Source organism: Artibeus jamaicensis, unplaced genomic scaffold (genome assembly GCF_021234435.1).
Source record: "Artibeus jamaicensis isolate MK-2021 breed Jamaican fruit bat unplaced genomic scaffold, CSHL_Jam_final contig_944, whole genome shotgun sequence".
Classification (NCBI taxonomy): domain Eukaryota; kingdom Metazoa; phylum Chordata; class Mammalia; order Chiroptera; family Phyllostomidae; genus Artibeus; species Artibeus jamaicensis.
The window spans coordinates 5,875,902-5,896,198 of NW_026522020.1; the positions used below are offsets into that span (position 1 = coordinate 5,875,902).

Genomic DNA, 20,297 nt, shown 5'->3' on the forward strand with positions numbered 1-20,297 from the left:
GTGACCGTGGGTGGGAAGACTTACTGTCACTGAGAGGGTGGTTCTTCCCCGCGGATCTACAGACTTAACTGATCCCTGTCAGAGTCCCAGCTGGCTTTCTGCAGAAATTGACAGGCTGGTTTTGGAATTTACATGGAAATGCAAGGGACCTAGAATAGCCAAAAACAATCCTGAAGAAGAAAGGCGGAGGACTCTCAGTTCCATGCCACGGCCGCCTCCAGTGCCGCGGTGGTCGAGGCCCTGTGGCGCTGGCATGAGAGTGGACACACAGACCAGTGGGGCGGAGCTGAGGGTCCAGAAAGCCTTAGGTCTGTGGTCATTTCGTGAGCGCACAACGGAGACAGTGCCGAGTCGGTGGGGGAAGAGCTGTCTGCAGCAGGTGGTGCTGGGACGACCCTGCTGCTGCGCACGGAGCACGAGGTGGGACCCCTCCCTCACAGCGCACACACAAACTGACTTCGCATGGATCGGCACCCCAGACGTCAGAGTGCAGACTAGAGAACCCTTGGAAGAGGACCTAGGGACAGATTTTCATGACAGCGGGTTAGAGGAGGATTTCTTAGATAGGACCCGAAAACCACAAATGAGAAAAGAACAAGAAGATAAGTTGGATTTCATTAAAATAACATTTGTGCTAGAAATAATACTGTTGAGAAAGTGAAGATGATGAGAGCAAATTGTATATCCGATAAGGAATTTATATGTAGAACGTGTTTTTAAAAGTAACTGAAAATTCAACCCCAAAAAGACAAGTAACCCATGGACAGTGTCGCCCGAGGTCACACGGCTGGACAGCAGGGCCCGGCAGCTCCCGCACCGCCCGTCCTCTCTGCATGGGTGTCGCTGGTACCTCTGCTGTGTGCTCTTGTTACGGGGACAGGTGCCTTAGTGACTACTTTTGAATTTCATGATGAAATTTTGGTCACGATTCCATCTGATAAAGAGGCAACATTTCTGCTGAGTATCCATCTATTTGTTTTTTTCTGTTTCTTTCCTTTTATCTTGATTACCTTCAAATATTTGCAATGATGGTTCTACGTTGATCACCCACTTTTGAAGCAAGTAAGTTGTTCAAGGCTTGGCTGCCTTCAGGAGGTCCCGCGCGGGTGGCTGGTTCCAGACGAGCTGAAGCGAGCAGGGCATCTGAGGACCCGAGGTCTGCGTGAGAGCGTTTGGCCTTCGTTTCCTCTCAGCCAGTGGGGGTCCCTGGCAGCAGCGTTTCTGCAGGGCCGCCTCTCCTCCTGTCCCACCCGTGTTGCCTGCGGTGGCTTCGGTGCTCTGCCGCGCCAGGCGGGTCTGTGTGGGGGCTCCTCCCCTCGGGGGTCTGACTCCACGGGCTGCAGCCTCGCCCCCGCCGAGAGTGTGCTCTGGCGTCCCGTCTGCGTGGACAGCTCCAGCTCTGCTGCCGCCGTCACGCTTGCCACTGAGTCTGTGATCAGGACTTGGCCGCGTGCTCATTTTGCTGAAAGTCGGCTTTATATTTTTGTTCCTTTCTTATTTTTTTGATCTTGAGTGATTCCACAAGAGACTGAGAAATGACAGCTTAGTATCGGAGAAAGTCCCCAGGACCTTCCAGGCTGCCCCCACCCCACACCCTGGAACTCCTGTCCCAGCGTTTGTGGTTCCTCTTGGGTTGTGAGCTCAGACTTTTCTTGCGTTATTCCGTGTCCTGGGCGTGCGTCTGCTTCCGTTCCCACCACTGATCGCGACCTACACCCACCTCCCCTCAGTCTGTTTTCCCTGTATTCTTTCTCCTCGTTTGCACCCCCATCCCCAGAGTCTCCTCATTTTACCAACACATTGACCTTTTCAAGGATCTTAGATGTTTTAATTAAGCTTTGTTTTGTGCGGCACATCTACTTAGTTCACCGGAAGTTAATTTTTCTGCTTTCCAGTCTCTCTTTGTTTTAGGAGTTTGGTGTTCAGTGCCTGCTCATTCGTGGTTATCTGTGCCCTTTGCAAATGAGGCTGCAGGCTGCCCTGCGCTGGCTTCCCCGCCCGGCTCTGCAGTGTGATTTTCCCGGGGGAGCCTCCCGGTGAGAGCGCCCGGCAGGGGCGTGAGCGGCACGCCGACAGACAGGTTTCCTTTCCGGGGCTGTGTTCTCACAAGCGCATACAGGCAAGGACAGGCAGGCCGACCAGAGCCCTTCGCTGACGAGGAAGAAGAGGGAGTTGCCCAGGAGGCTGCTGAGCAGAAACACCTGTTTCGCTTTGTTCCTGAGGCTCAGTTAAAGACAAGCAGTAAAAAGTGGGTCTCTCCCAACTCCTGAAACTCATGAGAAATGGAGGTCATGTGTTCGGTGCCGTATCCGACATGGCCTGTGAAAACATGGTATTCTGTTCCATGTGGCATCGCCCTGGTGCCAGGCCGCCTCCCCGGTCCCCCCGCAAGACCAGGGCACATGTGAACCTTCCCGTGCTTCTGTACCCCTGCGTTCAGGAAGCTCATCACCAGCTCTGGCCTCAGGCTGCTCCATGAACTTGGGGACTTCAGGAGGGAGCTAACAGGACAGGTACCACATGGGCCTCTTCCACGCCCACATCCCATGGGGCAGGGCCAGCCTCTGTGCCATTCCGTGTGCCCACTGCCTGAAGTGACACGTGGCAGGAGAGCCACTGGAGACTTGGGTTTGTTCCCCCTGCTTTTAGGACTCTTCTTTCCAAGGTGAAGCTGTTGAGGCTCAGAGACCATGGGCGTTTTCCAGGGACTGATCAGGAGACCAGTACACCAACTCTGTAAGCTGGAAAGTGGACGGGAGTGACAACCAGTGACGGGGACAGCCAGCCGAGGGGGAGGGAGAGCACTGAGGAATTGTGGGACTGGAGTGTGGGGAGAATCTCAGAGGTGGGGGCACCAGCAGCCCAGAAACAGCGTGAAGCCTCGTCCCCGTGCACCCCAATCTCACAAAGCAAGGCTGGGGGTAGGCTCGGGGCAGAGGCCACCCTAGAAAACTCTCCCCCACATTCATGGGCTCAAATGTGGGGACGTTTGTTGTCCTGTTTCCTCCAGTCACTGAAGAGAAACCATAGACACGGCTGAGTGCTGAAGGGCCCGCTGCGGAGAAGCTCGTCTTAGGCCTGACTCTCCCGTCTGACGCCAAGTGGGGGCACATCCCTCTCGCCCACATCCAGGGCCCCACCCTCAGGCAGGCGCAGCCCCCGCTGTGTGCCGATTCAGCGCGAGTCTCAGTGGCAGCAGCTGGGGAACCTAAGGTGTGGAAGTGTGCCAGGGAGAACAGGATGCCCACCGGAAACGCCGGTAACCTTCCACACAGCCCAGGGCGAATGGTGCTCAGTTCCCCGCGAGCCCTCGTGATTACTCTCCTTCCACAGTATGACACTGTACAGGGAAATCAGAGCCGGTTTACTTATCAGACCAGGAAAATCTCCAGCAGTGAAACCAGCAGCAGAGATACGCATCCTAGGGAGTGGGCATCTCGATGGAGACGTTATAATTTGGCAAATGAACTAAAGAGACACACGAAACAAACAAGCTGAAGGAAGAAGTCAAGCTTTTTCAGGAGGAATTTTCCCACACTGCTCAAGACAAAGAATAAAGAAGCACTTTGTTAGCTGAGCCGTGGTCGCCCATCCGCTCCCAGACACGCGCTGTAAGGGCACTTTTGTGATGTGACCCACAATGTGCACAGTTACGTCTGAGCTGACCGACTGGGGGACGGGAACACTGAGCCAAGAGTCGGGATTTTGACCTGTGTTTCGGACATTGTGTTCTTGGGGCCATTTGCCCTGCAGCTCCCAGAGCTCGGTGCCGGCCGGGGCGCTGCCCCGTCTCCGTGGGAGCCGGCTCTGCGGCCGCTGGTCTGCCTTTGTGGGGCCTGCCTGGGACGCAGCCGGTGTCCTCCCACCATCTGCTGTGGGCACATACAGTGAGCACTGCAGTCCACCTGGTGGCGACTGTCTGCTTTCAGGAAGAGAAGGTGGTGAATTCTGAGCATACACGTGCGTGGGCACAAGTGGACGTGCGGCAGAACAGGGACACCGAGAGCAGAGTCAATGGCAACAGTTAATGACCTCGGTCAGGACACCCCTCAAGAAATTATGGGGGATGAACCTGTGAAAAGTTATTTTGACAAGTAATGTTGAAAAATACTCTTAAAGTTTGGTACCTAAAATTCACTTTGGGAAAGATGGCAAGGTGTCGTGCACTCGGCAGGAGACGTTAGTTAACTGGCTGCGTGTTGTGCGAGGAGCCCGTCGTGGGACTCAGGCCGTGCGCCACCAGTGGGTGTTGCTGCGTTCAGACTCTGAGCCCTGCCCACCTGGTGGACAAGACGGGCTGGGGTCCTGGCTGCAGGGTGAGGTTCACGCCGCTCCCGGGTGCACACACGGGGGGCCTCTGTGTGTGTGTGTGAACATCTTTGAGCGTTGTTTTGTGAACAGCCTGTTCTTTTACCCATTTTTCTCTCCAGCTCTTATCTCATCACTGATTTTTGAAGTTTACTGTGTTCCAAGGAAATTAGCCCTTTGTCTGTAATAGGAGCCATAAATGTTTTTTCCCTATTTGTTTTTGAAAAAGTCTTTTGACTTCACAGTCCTTCTTTCTTGGCAGACACTTTTGGGTTTTGTGTTTTCAGCCTCTCAAGCTTCCCATCATGGCCAGCCGCTAGCTTCCGGAGCGTGCTGACAATGGCCTCCCCGACCCGGGGCATAAAACAAAATTGTCTCATTGCTGCTCTTTCGTGAATAGATGCTTTCATGGTGAGGCGTTTTACTCATCCTGCAATTGGGATGCGAGGTACACCTACAACCATATTTTCTCCAGGTAGGTACCCAGTCGTTTTAGTTGGAAACTGTTTTTCTCCCACTGATGGATTTGAAATGTCACCTTCGTCAGGTACGCCAGCACCTTGTGTGCTGGGACATATTTCTTCACCTCCTTGGCAGACGTGCCCAGGACCAAACATTCCACGTACTGTGGTTTTCAGCAATTCGAATACCTGACGGGGCTGGTCCCCCCCTTTTTCTCTCTCAGACATTTCTTGGCCTCCTCTGCATTCAGAAATGTGCATCGGCCGTGGAATCAGCCTCTGGTTCCTCAGATTGCGCTGCTGACACTCTGACCCAGATGGTGGGCTACCCCAGGAGAGCCGGCCTGCCTGGGAGGTCTCTCCTCTACCCTCTGCTCTGTCTGCCCGCCCCCCACAGTGGTCTTTACATGATTCACAGAGCTTCCCTTTGTTGTTAAATTTACCCCAGGTGCTTCGGCATTCCTTGTTGCTGCTCCAAGTGCAGTGGACTCTTGCTTTCTGTCCTGAAGACGGTGCTCATTTGTGTGTGTGAAAGCCGCTGGTGTCCGCATGATAACTCCCTCCCACCACCTAATGGAATTCCTTCTTTTTCATAATAGTTTTCTACTTGATGCTCTTGGATTTTCAGTTATTTAGCATATCTGCAAGTGATGGGTTTTCTTCGTCTTTTCTGATCTTCCCTGTGTTGATCGATGTCTGTGTTAACGCAGTAGTGGTAGACGCGCCGGTGGGAGGGACCCGTCTGGTCAGATGGACAGTCACCTGTCTCCTCTGTGGGCCCAGGAGCGCAAACTGCATTTTATGAGATGCCTTCTCGGTGGATTAGCGTGGTAACGAATGTCTGATATTCTATTGAATTATCCTCTACCTTTTGAATAATTTTACTTGTTTATAGTTTACCACTCTCTAGTTGTTGCTGACTATTGTCTGCTGCTGTTTTATTGGGGATCTTTTTATTGATGTCCATGAGTGGACATTTTTCTGCAGGGCGTGTGTGTGGGTCTGCTTGCAGTGTGGGGGGTCCTTTTCATAAAAAGATCGAGAAGGGAGTCCCCACTACTGTGCTTCGGACCCATTTAAAATAGCTTTGGCAGTGTCGGGTTCTTCGTGAAAACGCCTGGTTCTGATGGGGTTTGTAGGAGTCGAGTGTGTATTTCAGGTGACAGAGAGAATCCAAAATTCCTTTTCTTACCTGAACATGGGATCATTGGCTTGTGGAACTTTTTTAGTTTAACAGCATTTACTCCAATTCAGGAGGAAACACACCTGCATACATGAATATGTGTATTCATTTGTGTGCATGTCCATATACGTGTGTGTCCCTTCACGCATGTGTCCACCCGTGTGTGTCACACATGTGTGTGAGAACACAGACGTGTGTGTAACTAAGTGTATGTTCACACCAGACTCGTGCACCCTTTCCCGGGTGTGGGACTCTGGGTGACCAGGATTCGTCGGGCACGTGCCGCCATGTGCCTGCACACGGACGTGCCCTGCTGTCCTGTGGCCCAGGCAGCAGGCCTCCTGGGGCGACTGCACCCGGGCAGCACACGGGGTGCCAGGTAGAGGAAGAAGAGGGCATGGCTGAACGCAGCAGAGCAGTGACGGCAGTTTGGGGGCCAGGGGTCAGTGGCCTGCCTCACATGGGCTGGGCCCAGGGACTGGAGGGCGGTTGAGATGCAGTCCCTGCCCTTCAAACTCGCCATCAAGGAGGAGGGACTCCCCCAGACTCAGGCATGCACGGCCGCCAGCAGCGCGGGACTGGAGGTGGGCACCCGGCAACGTGGTAGTGAGGCGGGACTGGCCGAGATCAGGGGCCTGCGGGTAAGGTGGCCGCCAGGCTCTCCCGGGACATGTCTCAGGTCAGCCGAGGGAAAGTAAGAGAAACCTTCCTGAGTGGGCACCAGCCTGGGTGTGCAGGCTGCGGGAATGTGCACTCAAGCTGAGGGACTTGGAGTGCTCCTGGGTGACCCCAAGGAGTCCCCAGCCCCACCCACCTCTGGTCCTGCAGCGACTTGGTCCCCTCAGTCAGCAGGGAAAATAGAGAGGAGGGACTGCATGATTATCCCGGTGGCGGTGGGTGAAGGTGTGCAGAGGACACCTGGCTTGAAGAGAGCTTTCCCGGGTGGTCTTACAACCCCGGGGCTGTCAAGGGGTTGGATGCGGCAAACCCTGTGATTTCCGTGATTTCCGACCTGTCCACCCCCCGGGGGACTAGCTCGCATCCCTCTGAGACGTCCAGGTTGGGAGCATTGTCCTCGCTGTCCTCGAATGCACAGAGCGGGCGTGGAGTGTGGGCACACCCCGACACCCGCCCGAGGGGAGGACAAGGGGACCTGAACTCGGGGGGTGGCCCTTCCCCTTCTAGGTTGTTTTCAGTGTGAGGCTCCCGCAGCTCCACTTCCGCGCCGACGAGGTGCATCCAGCTGTGTCTCTGTGCGTCCTCGTTCGGATGGGATACAGGGCTTTGTTCCTTCAAATGAGAACTCTCGTTTTAGGAGCACCAGTCAGAAAACCCACCCTGCCTGGTGTGGCTCAGTGGATTGAGCGCGGGCTGGGAACCAAAGGGTTGCCAGTTCAATTCCCAGTCAGGGCACATGCCTGGGTTGTGGGCCAGGTCCCCAGTAGGGGGCATGTGAGAGGCAACCACACATGGACGTTTCTCTCCCTCTCTTTCTCCTTCCCTGCCCTTCTCTCTAAAAATAAATAAATAAATAATATTTAAAGAGAAGAAAATCCGCAGTTAAACCTGAAGGAGCATGATGTCCCTGGGACAGTGGAGGTTTGCCTGCTCCCATAAACACTTGTATATATTATTTTTTAATTGCAAAAATGACGTGCCTGAAGAAAATTCAGACATTACAGAAATTCCTAAATAAGGTAAAACTGACGGCCCTGGTCCCCTCACTCCCCAGTTTAGTCCTTTCGCTGTGGTCACCGTGTCACCTTGGAGACAGTGTCCAGCCATCCAGACTGGTTTCCATTGCACTCGAACGGGCCGTGTGCGTTTCATCGAATGGGGTCGTGTTACACACACTGCATAGGTTCGGAAACGCTTTCTGTGACGAAACTGCAGTCTGGGACTCCATCCCACAACTGCTCACGCAGGGTGCCTGTGTTCCGTTACAGAGGCCCCGTCGTCCAGTCCCCAGTTCTTCGCTGAGTTTGTCCTACACGTCCCGCTCTGTCTGGTGGGGTGAGCGAGTGTGTGCAGGAGAAAGTCCCAAAAGCGGAATTGTGGGGGCAGAGGCGTTTTGCACAGTTTAAATTCTGAGGTGTTTTCGAGCGGCTCCAGCAGTGTGTCCCCCTGGAGGGTGTTTCTCTGGCCAGGTCACAGGGGCAGTCGGAGTCAAGCGGGATTTCTCACTGTGACTGCAGCCTGTGACTTTGCTCCAGGTCTTTGTCTTCAGAAGTTTCTCATGTTGATGTCGTCAGCTCTCTCAGCCTTTCCTTTGTGCTCTGCTCAGGAAGACTTTACCCGCCTCAAGAGTCTAGACCTGTTCCCCTCCGAGTTGTTCTGGTCTTCAGGGTGCCAGCGTTTGGAGCCCATCGCCCACCTCATCTGAGAAAGGCCCCTGTCCTTCCCACGAGCGTGAAGTGCCTCCCGGTACTGCATCAGCCACTGGGATCTCACACAAAATGGACTTTGAGACCCACCTTCTTAGTAAATCCCAGAAGTTGATGAAGTGTTTACTAAGACTAAAAATGGTTTCCGTTTCCTAGAGTTACAAAGAAATATGACTAAAGACACTGAGAATGTAAAATTGAGAGAATTTTTTAGCTTCATTTGGTGTCAGTTTCTGAGTGCAAATTGCCCCAGGCCCATTTATTTGCTTTGTGACAGTTTGTAGCCTTCCTGGAAGGAAGCAACAAGAAATCAACTGGCACGCAGTTCGTGTGCAGGAAGCCCTGTGCCCCAGCGTCCGTAAACTCCACGGCCCCTCACTCCCCTCTGTGCTCGCTCTCTCCCGTCTCGCCACAGCCGAAGTGCGACGGCCAGCTCTTACTGACACGTGTGTGGCGGCGTTTGAACCTGATAGAATGTGACTACTTCGGGTTGGAGTACCAGAACGTCCCGTCCTCCTGGGTAGGTGCTTCTCCCTCGTTTGGAAATAGGTTCTGAATGTGTTGTAGCGTCCTCTCGACATCCATGGGTCACCGAGAGCCTTGAGGACGACTGTCACGATACAAGTAAGGTAGTTCCCAACCAGAACGCGACCACTATCGGAGCTGCGCCATCGGGGGGCGTGGCGGATAGTTGGGGGCGTGGCCAATGGCAGTAGAGGGCGTGTTCCCCCACGCACGTGGCTGGATGCACGCTGCGTAGGTGGTGGAGGGACTGGTTGACAGACTCTCTTTCCTTAAATCCTCCTCAGGTTTGGCTCGAACCTATGAAACCCATCATTAGGCAAGTACGAAGTAAGTCCTTTTTTTAACTCCTTAAAATGTGTTCATTTAAGTTACTCTGGTTCTTGATTGTTTAAATAGGGGGTGTGATCAGAAGCTCTCTGTCACAGCAGCCACGCAGGGAGCGCCAGCAGCGGGCGGGCCGGCCTGGAGCTCACCAGTGCAGCTCAGCGCCGCCCCGCTCCGGGTCTGGGTGTGCAGAAGTCAGCGCACCGAGTCTAAGTCAGGAAGTGACACTGAGGGTCTTCCTTTAGTTGGCATTTTTAATAAAACAGTTATAATCATAAACATAACTTTTGTGAATCTGTTTATTAAATTTCGCAAATTTAAGACATTGATAATGCTCTTAATTCTTATATAGTTGTATAGGCTGAATTTACCTGGTTTTTTTCCTAAAAATTTAATTTATTTATATTTAGCGAGAAAGGTAGGGAAGGGAAAAGAGGGGGAAAAACCATCAATGTGTGGTTGCCTCTTGTGCGCCCCCCTACTGGGGACCTGGCCTCCCACCCAGGCATGTGCCCTGACTGGGAAGCGAACTGGCAACCATTTGGTTCACAGCCTGCTCTCAATCCAGTGAGCTACACCTAGCCAGGGAACCAGGAGCTTTTTACAGACTAAACTAAGATTGTAGGAGTAACTTTGTTATTCACCGATGAGCTAAGGACATTTCAGTTGCTATAGCATTTTAGCAAAACAATTCCTTTTTTCTTTTTGGAGAAATTATATGGTGGTGTAAAATTGCAGGAAAGCTAAGATACTCAGGCGAGCTCTTCCTCACAGTAGTTAGGTTATTCAAGTTTAGTGTGATGGTGACTGGTGAGTTTTCTCTCAGTAAAGTATGTAAGGAATTAAAAAACAATTTTTATTACTACTAATCCTGTGAATACCTTAACTTTTACAAATAAAAACATTTTAAAATTTTAATGTGTAATTTCCTGCCTGTTTTTAGAGTTTCCTTGAGAAACCTCCATTTAACACAACAGTTTTGAATTTCTCTTCGATGTATATGACTGGTACTTAGGATTCACAATTTCATGCATAGAAAATTTCATAATAGCCTCTTATTTGAAAAGATTCGCTTTAACGGTCTATTTGGAAGTACTAGCTCAATTATATTGTAACACATAGGAAGATAGCAGATACAGAGATTGGCCTTATTTGTGACATTTAAATTTTTTCTTTTTATAGGGCCAAAGAGTGCGGTGCTCCGCCTGGCAGTGAAGTTTTTCCCGCCGGATCCGGGTCAGTTGCAGGAAGAATACACACGGTAAAGAACAGGACCTTGAACTCACCTGCGTTCTCCCCCAGCACCAGGCTCACCAGGTGTTCAGGGCATGTGTGTGCAAAGAATGAGCCCCACACTCACATAAAAATTGCGATCCACGTGTAACAGAGAAGAGAAGCATTTTGGCAACTAACCCTTGTACACACACAAATGTGGAAGGGACTCAGAAGGTTTGTAGTGCAAATTGAGAGTAAGAAATGGGGTGTTAGGGTACCATCTACCTGATAGTCTCTACATGAGCACAGATTGTACATGTGCGTGGAATTCTTAGGAGTTTTGCCCATTCAGTTACCTCGTATCAACAAAACACATTTAATTAGGAGAAGCACCGGGTATGTGAGCCCTCGTGAGTGGGTGCAGCAGAGCTGTGTCTGGCAACTTCCTGCTGTTCTCGAGCTCACAGTCCCCTCTTCACAGAAATAATTGTAAGGAGACATTGAACATTTGTTTCACCTGGGCAGTAGCATTATAGAAGGTTTTTCTCTTGTGTTTTGTGTGCCCATTTTGTAATAAGAGTGAAGCAGCAACCTCAAAACCGACTCAAAGCCCAAGGTCAGGTGTGAGACAGCGGAGGGCCAAGGATGGTGAGGGAGGGACAGGAGGAACTGCCCCTGCAGTGGAACGCAGATGTGTCCAAGATGGCTTAGGACCTCTCTTTACCCAGTTACACGCATCGTTCACCACCACAGAGCTGCAGGCTGTCAGAGTGAGGAAATGACTCCAGGGACAGCGAGGATTCTTCACAGTGAACACAGAACAATAGATCCCTCACACTTAACAAAAAGTCCCTGAGGGGACAGCTTCTGAATATATGTCCATATACAAGGGGGCACCTGTAAAACCTGAGACCACCTTCTGGAGGGCGGGTCCCTTGCAGTACAGGTTTCCACCAGGTGAGTGCTCCAGAAACCCATCTGTGTCAGTGCACCAGCTGGTGTTGTTGTGAGAGGCTGCGTTCGGATTCAGTGAATTTTATTTTTGAAGACCCAGTACTTTTGCCCATTCCACGGTGGGAGATTTACAAGGGCACCTGCCCACACCGCACTGAGTTTTCAGCAGTTCTGGACTAAAAGTGGCATGACCCCCATGACCCACCTTCCCTGTTCACCCAATCTCACCCCAAGAAACTTGTGTTTTGTTTCCCTGGATGAAAAAAGTCCTCAAAGGGAAATGTTTTGCCAGCGTGAAAGAGGTGAAACAAAAAACAGCAGAAGCATCAAAATTGAAGAGCTCAAAAACTGAGCAGTGGAAAAAATGTCTCAGTAGGTGTATTGCATCAGATGGAAAGTGCTCTGAAGGTGACCGATGTTTAAGCATGAAAAATACACAATTTTTATAAGTAAATTCTGACTTAGGGGGGTGTTCCCCTCCGTATATGCCTGGAAAGTGATGAGTAATAGGAGGTATTACCTAATTCAGTGTCTTGGGTTTTATTTCCAAAACAGTACTTGTTTGTGGGGAGAAAATAAAAATGTTAAAATAAAGGCATGTAGCGTAAAAGTAGGGCTCCGCTCGGTCCCTGCAGGACATGCTGCCCCAGGGGCCCCTGGCCACAGCTGGCCCTGCCCCGGGGGCCCCGCCGGAGCACTCACCCCGCCCACCGCCAAGAGCACGCATGGGGGGGGACTTTCCGTGCGAGTGCACACAGGGCTGCAGCCGCATTTACTTAACCATTCTCGTTTGTATTCAGGTTATTTCCAGTTTTTCTCTCTCATAATGCTTCCAAAAAGCACCCTTGTCCACATGTAACCCTGGGCTCTGCAAACACTTCGCGGAATGACTGGGTTAAGGGTGCGCACCTTTGCGCTGTAAGAGCTTGCCCCGGACTGTGAGTCCCAGCACGGGGAGAGAGCATATGTCCTGCTCGCTCTCGTGTTTCCAGACCCTGCAGTGGCGCCGGGTAGTTGCTGTTGGTAGACGGCGTGAGCCCAGCAGCGCCCTCGGACCGCCTTCCCCATGACAGCCTCACCAGTGGTGCCGGGAATCCTGACCCCAGGTCCCAGCCAAGAAATCTCATCCATCTGCTTACAGGTTCACAGCCACATGTGATGCTGTATCTTAACTGGGTGTTTCTGCTTTTTTACACAAAGTCGGTGCAGCAGGCGTGAGTGGTGTGCAGTGTGCCGGGCCGGGCTGGGTCCCTGGCGACGCCGCCTCAGCGCACTGTGGTCTGCTGTCGTCAGCAGCAGCTGCTTCCTACGGCTGCGTGCTATTCTGTGACAGAGATGTGGGGAGTGTGTTCTGGAACCTTTGGAGCTCATCTGTCTGATGTTTGGATTCCCTTCCAGGTACTTGTTTGCCTTGCAGCTGAAGAGGGACCTGCTGGAAGAGCGTCTGACCTGCTCAGACACCACGGCGGCCCTGCTCACGTCCCACCTGCTGCAGGGTTAGTGCCGGCTGCGCGGGCGCGGCGGGGGCGCAGGCGGGGGCGCAGGCGGCGCTCCTACGGGAGGAGTGCGGTTCTGCACGTGCAGCTTTGCTGGGAGTTTGAGATTGGCTTGAAATGAAAAAAGAAGTACATTACTGAAAGCTATTGGACTTTAACTACCATTTTAAAACCATTTATAGCCTGAAAATACATGAAATTGGAAAGAAACTTGTTCCTTGAGAATTTGAAAAGCCCTGGTGGGAAAATTGATTTGAAATACATTACCATGAAACAAACAAACCCTGGTCACAGTAGTCTTGAGACAGCTTATAACAAAGTACATGCGAAACTTAAACACAGCAAGTCATACATACACCTGTGTCTTCATCTCTAAAATGCAAAAAAAAATCTTCCTCACCTGTCTGTCTGCCTTCTTAGCATAAGACATTTGGAAAAATAAAATACAAACTTGCCCTGGCTGGTGTGGCTCAGTGGATTGAGTGCGAGACTGTGAACCAAAGGGTCTCCAGTTTGATTCCCAGTCAGGGCACATGCCTGGGTTATGAGCCAGGTCCCCAGTAGGGGGCACATGTCTCCCTACTTTCCCCTCTCTCTACAAGTAAGAATGAATAAAATCTTTAAAAAAAAAAAAACAAATCCTTGTTTATTTATATTACTTTTTATATATTCATTTTTCTACAGATGTAAGGTAAAAGAAAAATAATTTTAAATCTGTAGTAAAGTAATAAGTTTATTTATTTAAAAGTTAAAGCCCTGGCTGGTGTAGCTCAGTGGATTGAGCACGGGCCTAGGAACCAAGCAACCACGGTTCGATTCCCAGTTAGGGCACGTGCCTGGGTTGTAGGCCGGTTCCCAACAGGGGACTCACGAGAGGCAACCATACATTGATATTTCTCTCCTTCTCTCCTTCCATTCCCCTCTAGAGATAAATAAATAAAATCTTTTTTAAAAAAAGTTAGAATTCTTGACTGTCATCCTCTCATCTCAGCGGAAATAGGGGATTACGATGAAACGCTGGATCGAGAGCACCTCAAAGCCAACCAGTACCTGCCCCACCAGGAGCGCTGTCTGGAGAAGGTACTGGAACTGCACCGGAGGCACACGTGAGTGAGTCAGAGCCGGCACGGGCCGTCGGGGGCCTGCACTAAGGCTCTGATGAAAGCCGCAGCTGACCAAAGCTCCCTGAGGGTGTGGTCACCCCACTCGAGAAAAGGGCTGGGAAGGACGTCAGGGCCGGGAGCAGTGAGGCGGGGGTGGCGGTGGAGGCGGCCCTGCCGTGAGCAGGCAGGGAGCCGAGCGGCTGGTTCCCCACACTGGCTCCAGCGTGTTTCCTGGACCGAAGTGAGGGAGGCCTGGAGGGGACCTGCTGGAGCAGGAGGGACTGAGCAGCGGGGACAGACCGGAGAAGGCAGCACCAGGGTGGCCCCTAGGCCGAGGGGGAGGTGGCCACACACGGACCACAAGGGCCTCCACAGGCAGAGGTCGGGGCCTGTCGAGCGGCACCTTCGTTCTGTCAGCCCCGTGTGGGTGAGGCTTTCGGTCCCTGCTGTCTGCCCCTGGGCAGGGGCAGCTTGACCAGCACAGACCAGGAGTCCAGCACGAGGACGCTGTCCTGCAGGACGCACGTGCTTTTTCACGCGTCCCCCGCTCACCAGAGTGCAGGCCTGCCTTTCTTGAGCCTATGTCGGGCCAGCACATGGTGTGCAGGTGCAGTGGACCTGCCGGCGGTGGGCGGAGCCCACGACAGAGTGGCGGTGAGGGTGCGCGGTGGGGAGGTGCCCTGGAGGCTGCCAGGTAGAGCAGGAGAGCTGGTGGGAGGCTGGGCGCTGGGGCTGCAGCTGGGCTCTGTGCCAAGCTGGACGTGGTCCTTAGATGCTGTGTACTACACACTGTCGTGACCCCTGTTCATGGGTAGAACTGAGTGAGGGCGTGAACTCCTTCTCGGGTGTGGCAGTTTGACCACCTCTCGGTGTCCAGGTCCAGCACACCTGGGCTACCTTACAGAAGCCGCACCCCTGACCTGGGCACCCCTGACCTGGCACCTCGGGTGTTGCTGTCACCCGGCTAGTGGCAGGGAAGGGGCAGGAGGTCGAAGGGTCATCTGGACCCGAGGTCCAGCCAGCAACGGGCCCTCTCCTAGTGCCAGCCCAAAGGAGATGGTCACTTGTTCAGGGTTTGTCCCTGGCGTTGGGGGCAGGGTCCCTCCCTGCCAAGACACACACAGCCAGGGCTGGCCACCTAGAGGAAGGGGTGGGCCGGCCTCTGGGACATGCCCACCAAGGCAGCAGCACCCAAGGACCGGTGGGCCCAGAGTGCAGCGGAGGAGCTCACTTTGGGAGGCACAGACAGACGGCAGAGAGCAGAGCCCAGGGCAGACCCCTGAAGATTTGCTTTGGGGAATGCATACAGGAGGGTCATCCACAGTGCCCATGAGCTGGGAGAGAGCCAGGAGCATGGGGACCACGGTCACTGAAGGGGGGCTCCAGGGCGGGGCCGTGGCCCCTAGGGGAGGCTCACCGGCAGGCATCCTGAGTGTGGGCGGGAGGGCGCCTGTGGGCTCAGCAATGTGACGGCGCCCACGGGCCCCCACGGCCTCGGCCAGGTTCGGGGTGGACCGAGGGAGGGGGAGCATGGCGACAGCCTGCGGGAGGCCGGCCGGGGACCTGCCCATGTGTTCATGTGTGCACAGACGCGCCTGTGTGCACGTGTTCGTGTGGTGTGTGCACGCATGTGTGTGTGGTGGGGGCTGCTCCAAAGACTCAAAAGCCAGGGAGGGAAGCCGGACGAGCTGCTGCACACGCCCTTGGACCCTCTCCGAGGGCGCCGCCCTGCCTCCCGCCCCTGCGGGCCTAGCGCGCTGCCTTTGTCACCAGGACGCATCACCGTCTTTACCTTTGTTGGCCACTCTGTGTAGGTTTCTTAGACACACTGGGTACCTTCCTGAAATCCGATGAGTTCCCTGCATGGTTCATACTGCTCACCCTGGCCCACCAGAAACACCCTGTGTCCCCGAGCAGGACAGCGAACGAAGTTTTTCTTGACTTCTGCCTTATGTTCTTTGATGTTTGGACATTGCAGGGCAAGATGTAGAAGCTGCTGTCTTGGTTCATCTGGCTGTTGTAACAGACCGCACAGGCCAGAGGTCTGAGACCAAGGCCCCTCAGACAGGGGTCTGGTGGGGACCCCATCGGGTCACAGCGTCCTTTCCCTGTGTCCTCACAGAGGGAGGTGGGAGGTCTCTCTGGGGTCTGTTTTGAGGGTGCTAGCCCTGTTCACAAGGGGAGCCCCTCCAAATACACCACTGGGGGGTTAGGCTGCAGCATATGAATTTGGGAGGCAAAACCATTCCATTTGGAAGCTTCCACCCCATCCCCCCACCCCACCCCCCCGTTTGCTTCCTTACAAGCAAATTATATCCATTTCACCCCAACACCCCTCCCATTGTAAAGGCTCTCCTGAGTCAGACGTGGGGGAAACCTGGGGACAGGTGGTCCTGAGCCACAGCCCCTCCTGCTGTGAGCCTGCGCAGCCCAGTGGCTGGACAGGCTTGGGTGGCCATTCCCACCACAAAGGGGGGGGATAGCAGGAGGAAAAGGGTGACGGGTGCCTAACAGGCCAAATGGCACTAGCCCTCAAGTCTCGAGCAGAACCCTCTATGGCCCAGGGCCTGGCTTCCCAGGGCCCTGCAGCAGCTCCTGCCACGGCCCCACGCCACATGGCGCCCCCGCCTGCGCTCCCCCTGCAGCTCTGGGCAGAGGCAGCCGCACCCCATGCAGCCCTGTGCCCCGGGCTGGGAGGGGGCAGCTCCGTGGGTCCTGACCTCGTGGAGATGGCTGACCTGCCCCAGTGCCCCCACAGGTGGTCTCTTGGCCACGCCCTGAGGGTGTCACCCTTTGCAAATCTTTCAGTTCTGCTTCCTTTTTGCTCCACCTTCCTGTCTTCTGGCGTCTGACTCTGGGCAGGAGCAAGGCAGCACCTTCAACTCATGGGTTAGAAATCACTTCAGCTGAATGTCCCATTTCATGGCTCACATGTCCCGCCCTCCACAGAGCTCGAGGACACGCTAGCCAGGGTTTTTGCATTTTATAAAAAGGATCAGGCCCAGCTGGTATGGCTCAGTGGACTGAGTGCTGGCCTGCCAACCAGAGGGTCGCTGGTTCAATTCCTGGTCAGAGCACATGCCTGGGTTGCAGGCCAGGTCCCCAGTGGGGGGCCTGCGAGAAGCAGCCACACTTTGGATGTTTCTCTCCCTCTCTTTCTCTCTTCTTTCCCCTCTTTCTAAAAAAATAAATAAATAAAATCTTTAAAAAAATTTTAAAAAGGGATCTCCTTTCTTCATTTTCCAGAAACATTCTTTGTTGCCATCTGAGATCTCACTGGAATGACCCTTATCGACCGTGTTTGTTCAACATCTACTCCTGGAGGCTCAGGTTTCTCTGAGAGGCACAGGCTTTCTCTCCGCTCCTGCTTTCCTCTCTGGTCCCCATCTCACCTCGACACCCCCGGTCCAGCAGGCCCTGCAGGGCGCTGCCAGCCTCCGCCCGTCCCCAGTCTCAGAGCTGCAGAAGGGCCCATGGGTGTCCAGCTCCAGGCTGGGGCTCCTGGGAGAGTGGTGAGGTCACATGGTGTCTCTTACCGTTGAGAATTTATGAAAATAGAATTTAATAGTCAGGTTTTGGTATCAAACTCAGAAAATGGAAATCCCAGGAATGGCATAACCCAAACCCTTATGTTATTCTTAGAAGTCTGAAAACTCAGGCATTTGGGAGGCAAAAAGTTGTGGACAGACAGTGCCCCGTGTGGGGTTCAGGCCAGGGTGTGGGTCTCCTGAGCAGGGTACTCGGCCCTGTGCCAGCTGCTCCCTCTGAGCCTGGCCCCTCCCAGGGGCAGTGGGGGCGTGGCTAGGGCCCGGCAGGTGGGAGCCGCATGTGGAGAAACTGGAGCTGGTGTCTGCGTCCAGTCTTCTGTTTCCTCCTCGAGAGAGGGTGTTCCGCTGGTTGGGCTGGACACCAGGCCGTTTAAGGGGCTGCGGGGGCTTGCAGAGCTGCCGATGCCCACTGTCCTGGGTGCACAGTCCTCATCACACTGAGAGCAGAGTCGGGGATGAGCCTCAAGGATGCAAAGAGAACGCCCCCCGCCCCTGAGGGCAGGGGGCCCCCGAGGGCAGGGACTGCCTGGCTGTGCACTTGCGCTGCTCGTACTTTTGGGCACAGTTGCAGGCAGCAGAGGACCAGCCCCTCTGACACAGCGCCTCCTTTGCCAGCCCGTTTCCCTGATCACTTTGTAATTTTCATTTGGTTCCTTTTTTTATAATGTATTTCATTGATTATGCTATTACAGTTGTCCCCTTCCCCCCTTCCTTCCCCTCCACCCTGCACACCCCCTCCTGCCCACATTCCCACACTTTAGTTCATGTCCATGTGTCATAAGTTCTTTGGCTTCTGCATTTCTCACGCTATTCTTGCCCTCTGCCTATTTTCTCCCCACCGTCCATGCTGCTTATTCTCTGTACCTTCTCCCCCTCTCTCCTCCCACTCCCCTATTGCTAACCCTCCACGTGATCTCCATTTCTGTGGCTCTGCTCCTGATCTACCTGTCCGCTTAGTTTGCTTTTGTTTTAGGTGTGGTTCTTAATAACTGTGAGTTTGCTGTCCTTTCACTGTTCACATTTTTTATCTTCTTTTTCTTAGATAAGTCCCTTTAACATTTCACATAATAAGGGCTTGGTGATGATGAACTCCTTGAACTTGACCTTATCTGAGAAGCACTTTATCTGCCCTTCCATTCTAAATAAAAGCTTTGCTGGATAGAGCAATCTTGGATGTAGGCCCTTGCCTTTCATGACTTGGAATACCTCTTTCCAGCCCCTTCTTGTCTGTAAGGTCTCTTTTGAGACATCAGCTGACAGTCTGATGGGAACTCCTTTGTAGGTGACTGTCCCCTAGCTCTTGCTGCTTCTAGAATTCTCCTTCATTTTAATCTTGGCTAATGTAATTATGATGTGCCTCGGTGTGATTCTCTTTGGGTCCACCTTCTTTGGGACTCTCTGAGTTTCCTGGATTTCCCTGGAAGTCTATTTCTTTTGCCAGATCGGGGAAGTTCTTCTTTATTATTTGTTCAAATAAGTTTTCCACTGGTGGCTGTTCCTTTCCCCCTTCTGGTACCCCTATAATTTAGATGTTGGAACATTTAAAGATGTCCTGGAGGTTCCTAAGCCTCTCCTCATTTTTTCAAATTCTTGTTTCTTTTCTGTTTGGTTGTTTCTTTCTTCCTTCTGGTCCACTCCATTGATTTTAGTCCCAGTTTGGTTTTCATCACTGTTGGTTCCCTGTGCATTTTCCTACATTTCACTTAATGTAGCCTTCCTTTTTTCGTCTAATTTGCAACTAAAATCAACCAGTTCTGTGAGCATCCTGACCAGCATTGTTTTGAACTGTGCATCTGATAGGTTGGCTATCTCTTGGTCACTTAGAAATATTGGCTCTGGGGCTTTGATCTGTTCTTCTGTTTGAGCCATAATTTTTTCATCTGATCGCGCCTGTTATGTATGAGTGGCAGAGCCTTAGGTGTTCACCAGGGCAGGGCAATAAGTCACTTCGTTGTGACACTGTATGTGGGGATGGGGTCAGAGAGGGAACAATGATGCTTGCTCCCCTCTCTCTCGGATTTCCATCCTGTCTGCTGCTTCCCACAAGCAAACTGGGCCCTTCTGGTGCTTGGTTCCCAGGTGTGTGGGCTTGTGTACTTTCTAGGACCCTGTGGGTCTCCCCAACAAACTCTCCTGCGAGGCTATGAGTCTCTCCCGACACCTTTCCAATCGGTGATTTTAGGCTTTGTTTCCTGGCGCTGGAGCTTTGGGTTGCGCGGTCTTTCTGGCTGCCCGCTTTTGCCTGGTTTATCTGTGCGCAATTGTGTGACCACAGTCAGCCCTGCGCCACTTGTGCATCCGGGTCTGGCAGCCACTGCCTTTTCCTGCTGCAGCCCCTCTCCACCAGCCACCAACTCTGCCCCTATTACCTGTCTGTTTGAGTAGTTGTTGGACTTTCGTGCAGTTCAATTTTCTCTCTGTTCTGGTTGTGTTTTTTTCCTAAATCTTTGTTGTCCTTAATTTTGGTTGTGCGAGGAGGCACAGTGGTTCCACCTGCGCCTCCATCTTGGCTGGAAGTCTCCCCCGATCGCTTCTGTGCTGTCCAAGTTGCGCCGTTGGCAGTGTTGTGACCCCTCTGCCTTTTGTCACAGGGGCCAGACGCCTGCCGAGTCGGACTTCCAGGTGCTGGAGGTGGCCCGGAAGTTGGAGATGTACGGCATCAGGTTCCACAAGGCTTCCGACAGGGAGGGCACCAAGATTAACCTGGCCGTGTCGCACATGGGGGTCCTCGTGTTCCAGGTAGGGCTGGGCCGTCCTGGTGCGCTGCTGGGCACGGGGCAGGGGTTGGTTTTCACA

At 53.1% G+C, this 20,297-nt stretch overlaps 1 protein-coding gene across 3 annotated transcripts in view; it reads left to right on the forward strand.

Annotated features, from left to right (window-relative positions):
* Positions 1 to 20,297, forward strand: part of FARP2 (FERM, ARH/RhoGEF and pleckstrin domain protein 2) — an 83,633-nt gene that overhangs the window by 18,597 nt on the left and 44,739 nt on the right. For all 3 annotated transcript variants that reach the window (XM_053655183.1, XM_053655182.1, XM_053655184.1), the window contains exons 3-8: positions 8,752 to 8,856; positions 9,146 to 9,188; positions 10,368 to 10,446; positions 12,753 to 12,850; positions 13,842 to 13,956; positions 20,093 to 20,240. In XM_053655183.1, the coding sequence (XP_053511158.1) occupies positions 8,752 to 8,856; positions 9,146 to 9,188; positions 10,368 to 10,446; positions 12,753 to 12,850; positions 13,842 to 13,956; positions 20,093 to 20,240 (588 nt within the window). The remainder of the gene's footprint in view (positions 1 to 8,751; positions 8,857 to 9,145; positions 9,189 to 10,367; positions 10,447 to 12,752; positions 12,851 to 13,841; positions 13,957 to 20,092; positions 20,241 to 20,297) is intronic.